This window comes from Mus caroli, chromosome 3, assembly GCF_900094665.2.
Source record: "Mus caroli chromosome 3, CAROLI_EIJ_v1.1, whole genome shotgun sequence".
NCBI lineage: Eukaryota > Metazoa > Chordata > Mammalia > Rodentia > Muridae > Mus > Mus caroli.
Window position 1 is genome coordinate 22478221 of NC_034572.1, and position 3094 is coordinate 22481314.

The window sequence follows — 3094 nt, forward strand, 5'->3', positions numbered from 1 at the left end:
GACTCTGTCCTTCCTCTATTAACTAGGACTCTGTCCTTCCTCTATTAACTAGGACTCTGTCCTTCCTCTATTAACTAGGACTCTGTCCTTCCTCTGCTTAGGGGTTCCCCCTTGTCTCTCCTTCTCATAAATAATTATTTTATTTTCCAATTGGTATTTCTCATAAAATATAGTAAATTCCTCAAGAACTCAGTTGAATCAATGGTTAATCTATATAGCTCTGCATAGTGTGGTATAATTTCTTGTCATTGCCAACATTTGTTTGTTGATAGAATGTAATTTATCTTAACCAAACACAGGCAGGAATGGGGATTTGAAGCTATATTTTATTTTTGGTTGTGAGCCTAGCCTTTAACGACTGAGCCATCTCTCCAGCCCTGAAGCTATATTTTAAAAGACATTGTTGTATAAGTTTTATATTATGCATGTGCACACGTGTATGCACAGGTGTGTGCCTGTATGCACACTGTGGAGATCAAAAGAGGTTGTCATGTGTCTTCCTTTAAGAGTTTCTGTCTATTCCCTTTAGATATGGTCTCTCACAGACCGGAGTTAGGATGGCAGCCAGACAACCCCCGCTCTCCTCTTGTCTCCATTCAAATCTTCCCTATGACTTTCTCCTGGGGATACAGCATGTAGCCATGCCTGAGTTTTTAGGTGGGTGCTGAGAATCTAAACTCAGATCCTCTTGTTGGCCCTGGAACTGGAGTTACAGACCAGGGTGAGCAGCCATGTGGGTGGAGGGCTCAAACCCAGGTCTCGCTGAAGAACAGCCACCTCTCCAGCCCCACTATTTGGGCTGTTTTATGAAACCATAGGATGAGTTTGGCCCTGAGCTCAGGATGCCTGGTCAGACACAACTGTGTGAGCTGGGCAGTGTATTTGAGAAGTGTTTTGACAAGTGCTGATGTTTTTCTGCCTTGTGTCTTTTAGAAAAGCAGCTAAGTACTCCTCCCTTGCCCAGAGGTGGAAGACCTCAGAAAGTGGCAGCTCACATTACTGGGATCACTCGGAGAAGCAACTCCGCTTCAATTCCAAGTAAGATCATGAGGGCTGGGGTGGGGGCTGGCAGCAGGGTGGGGTGAGGATGGCACCTAGCATCGGTGAGACTCTGGAATTGTTGAAAGTAGTTTAACTTCTATCTGAAGTATCTCTGTGACTCTAAGTGCTCAATAGGGATCCAGTCTCAGACGACTGTTTTGTGAAACAAGAAGACACACAGGGAACCCGCTAACTCTGCCATAGCTGGCCTCAGGAAAAGTGTGCACTAGAGAGCACTGTGTCTCACTGGGCCACCTTTGTTGTTGTTGCTGCTGCTGCTGCCATCTTCTCCTCCCATCCTCCTTCCCCACTATCCCCTCCCTCTACTCTTTTATTGAAACAGTGGTTCATGGCAGGCTTCAGAACTCCAAACTCTTCTGTCTCAAGCTCCCAAGGGCTGGGATACCAGACACCACCACACTCAGACTTTTTAAATCTTTAAAGTAATATTCTCTCTCTCTATCCCTTCTTCCCTCCTCCTCTCCCTTCCTCTCTTTCTTTCTCTCCTCCTCCCCTCCCTCCCTCTCTCCCACCTCTTCCTCCCTCTCTTTCTTCTCCCTCCCTCCTTCCTCTCCTCCCTCTCTTTCCCTCTCCCTCTCCCCATCCCTCCCCCTATGTCCCTTCTCCTCCTCCCCTTGTAGCAACTCTTCCATCTTAAAATCCACAGCCTTTGATCCCGCCACAGCCTAATCCACAGCCTTTCTTTCTCTTCACCATAAGGCACTAGGATCTCCCATCACAGGGACACTTTTGAACCACAGGGAACCACGAACCTGTGTGTGTGTGTGTGTGTGTGTGTGTGTGTGTGTGTGTGTGTGTGTGTGATAGCTGGCAGGAGGGACAGACAATAAACAAGTCAAAATGATCCAGAAACCTCCCAGTTTTCATGTGACTAGCCTTTGTGGTCCATGTCAGATGAAAAGTGTAAGAAGTTGGATTTTGGATCCACATTGTATGCAAGCCCAATGAAAAGACTGACTGTGCGGAGCAGCTGAGGTATCTCCTCATTCAATGTAAACGTCCTCCCAATAACTGTTTCTTTTGTTTCCACATAGTCTCCAAGGATGGAAAGACCTTAGGCCAGAAGATTGAATCCTGGGAGTCCTCGCGGAAAGGGCATTCATTTCTCAACCACATGCTCTTTAGGAACGGAGAACTGGTCATCGAGCAAGAGGGCCTATATTACATCTATTCCCAAACATACTTCCGATTTCAGGAGGCTGAAGAGGCTTCCAAGATGGTCTCAAAGGACAAGGTGAGAACCAAACAGCTGGTGCAGTACATCTACAAGTACACCAGCTATCCGGATCCCATAGTGCTGATGAAGAGCGCCAGAAACAGCTGTTGGTCCAGAGATGCCGAGTACGGACTGTACTCCATCTATCAGGGAGGACTGTTCGAGCTAAAAAAAAATGACAGGATTTTTGTTTCTGTGACCAATGAACATTTGATGGACCTGGATCAAGAAGCCAGCTTCTTTGGAGCCTTTTTAGTTAACTAAATGACCAGTAAAGATCAAACGCACCCTTAAAGTACCCAGTGATCTTCTAGGTTGAAGGCATGCCCGGAAAGCATCTGAACTGGTTTGGGTATGGCCTGGCTGTAGAAACCTCAAGACAGATGTGACAGAAAGGCAGCTGGAACTCAGCAGCGACAGGCCAACAGTCCAGCCACAGACACTTTCGGTGTTTCATCGAGAGACTTGCTTTCTTCCTGTGTTAGACCTAGTGGGGAAACCCCCACTCAATTCCCGATTCGGTGTGCACCCAAAAACACATGAAGGACCATCTTGATGTAATTACATGAGGTCGTTTAATGATGGAGCTCCAGACCGACATGCATCCCACATAGGAGATAACGGATGTTGGCCATGAGGCTCGGAAGCTAGGGGGTTTTATGGGGTAAGGGGCTTAGGGGTGTGGAATTCAGCAGAGCGACACACTATTGGCTTATTCAAACATCAGCAGAAAAATTACATGTACGTGGAGGGTGTCAGAGTTCTGTGAGTTGTTGGCTCAGTTTAGATAGCCCTGTTATGTCTTCACATTCCCCT

General features: G+C 46.9%; 1 protein-coding gene across 1 annotated transcript in view; it reads left to right on the forward strand.

The window, feature by feature from the left end:
* Tnfsf10 (TNF superfamily member 10) overlaps positions 1 to 2832 on the forward strand; it is a 20199-nt gene extending 17367 nt beyond the window's left edge. The window contains exons 4-5 of the mRNA XM_021158659.2: positions 934 to 1038; positions 2097 to 2832. Of these exons, the coding sequence (XP_021014318.1) occupies positions 934 to 1038; positions 2097 to 2542 (551 nt within the window). The 3' untranslated portion in view covers positions 2543 to 2832. The remainder of the gene's footprint in view (positions 1 to 933; positions 1039 to 2096) is intronic.
* Positions 2833 to 3094: the final 262 nt, after the last annotated feature.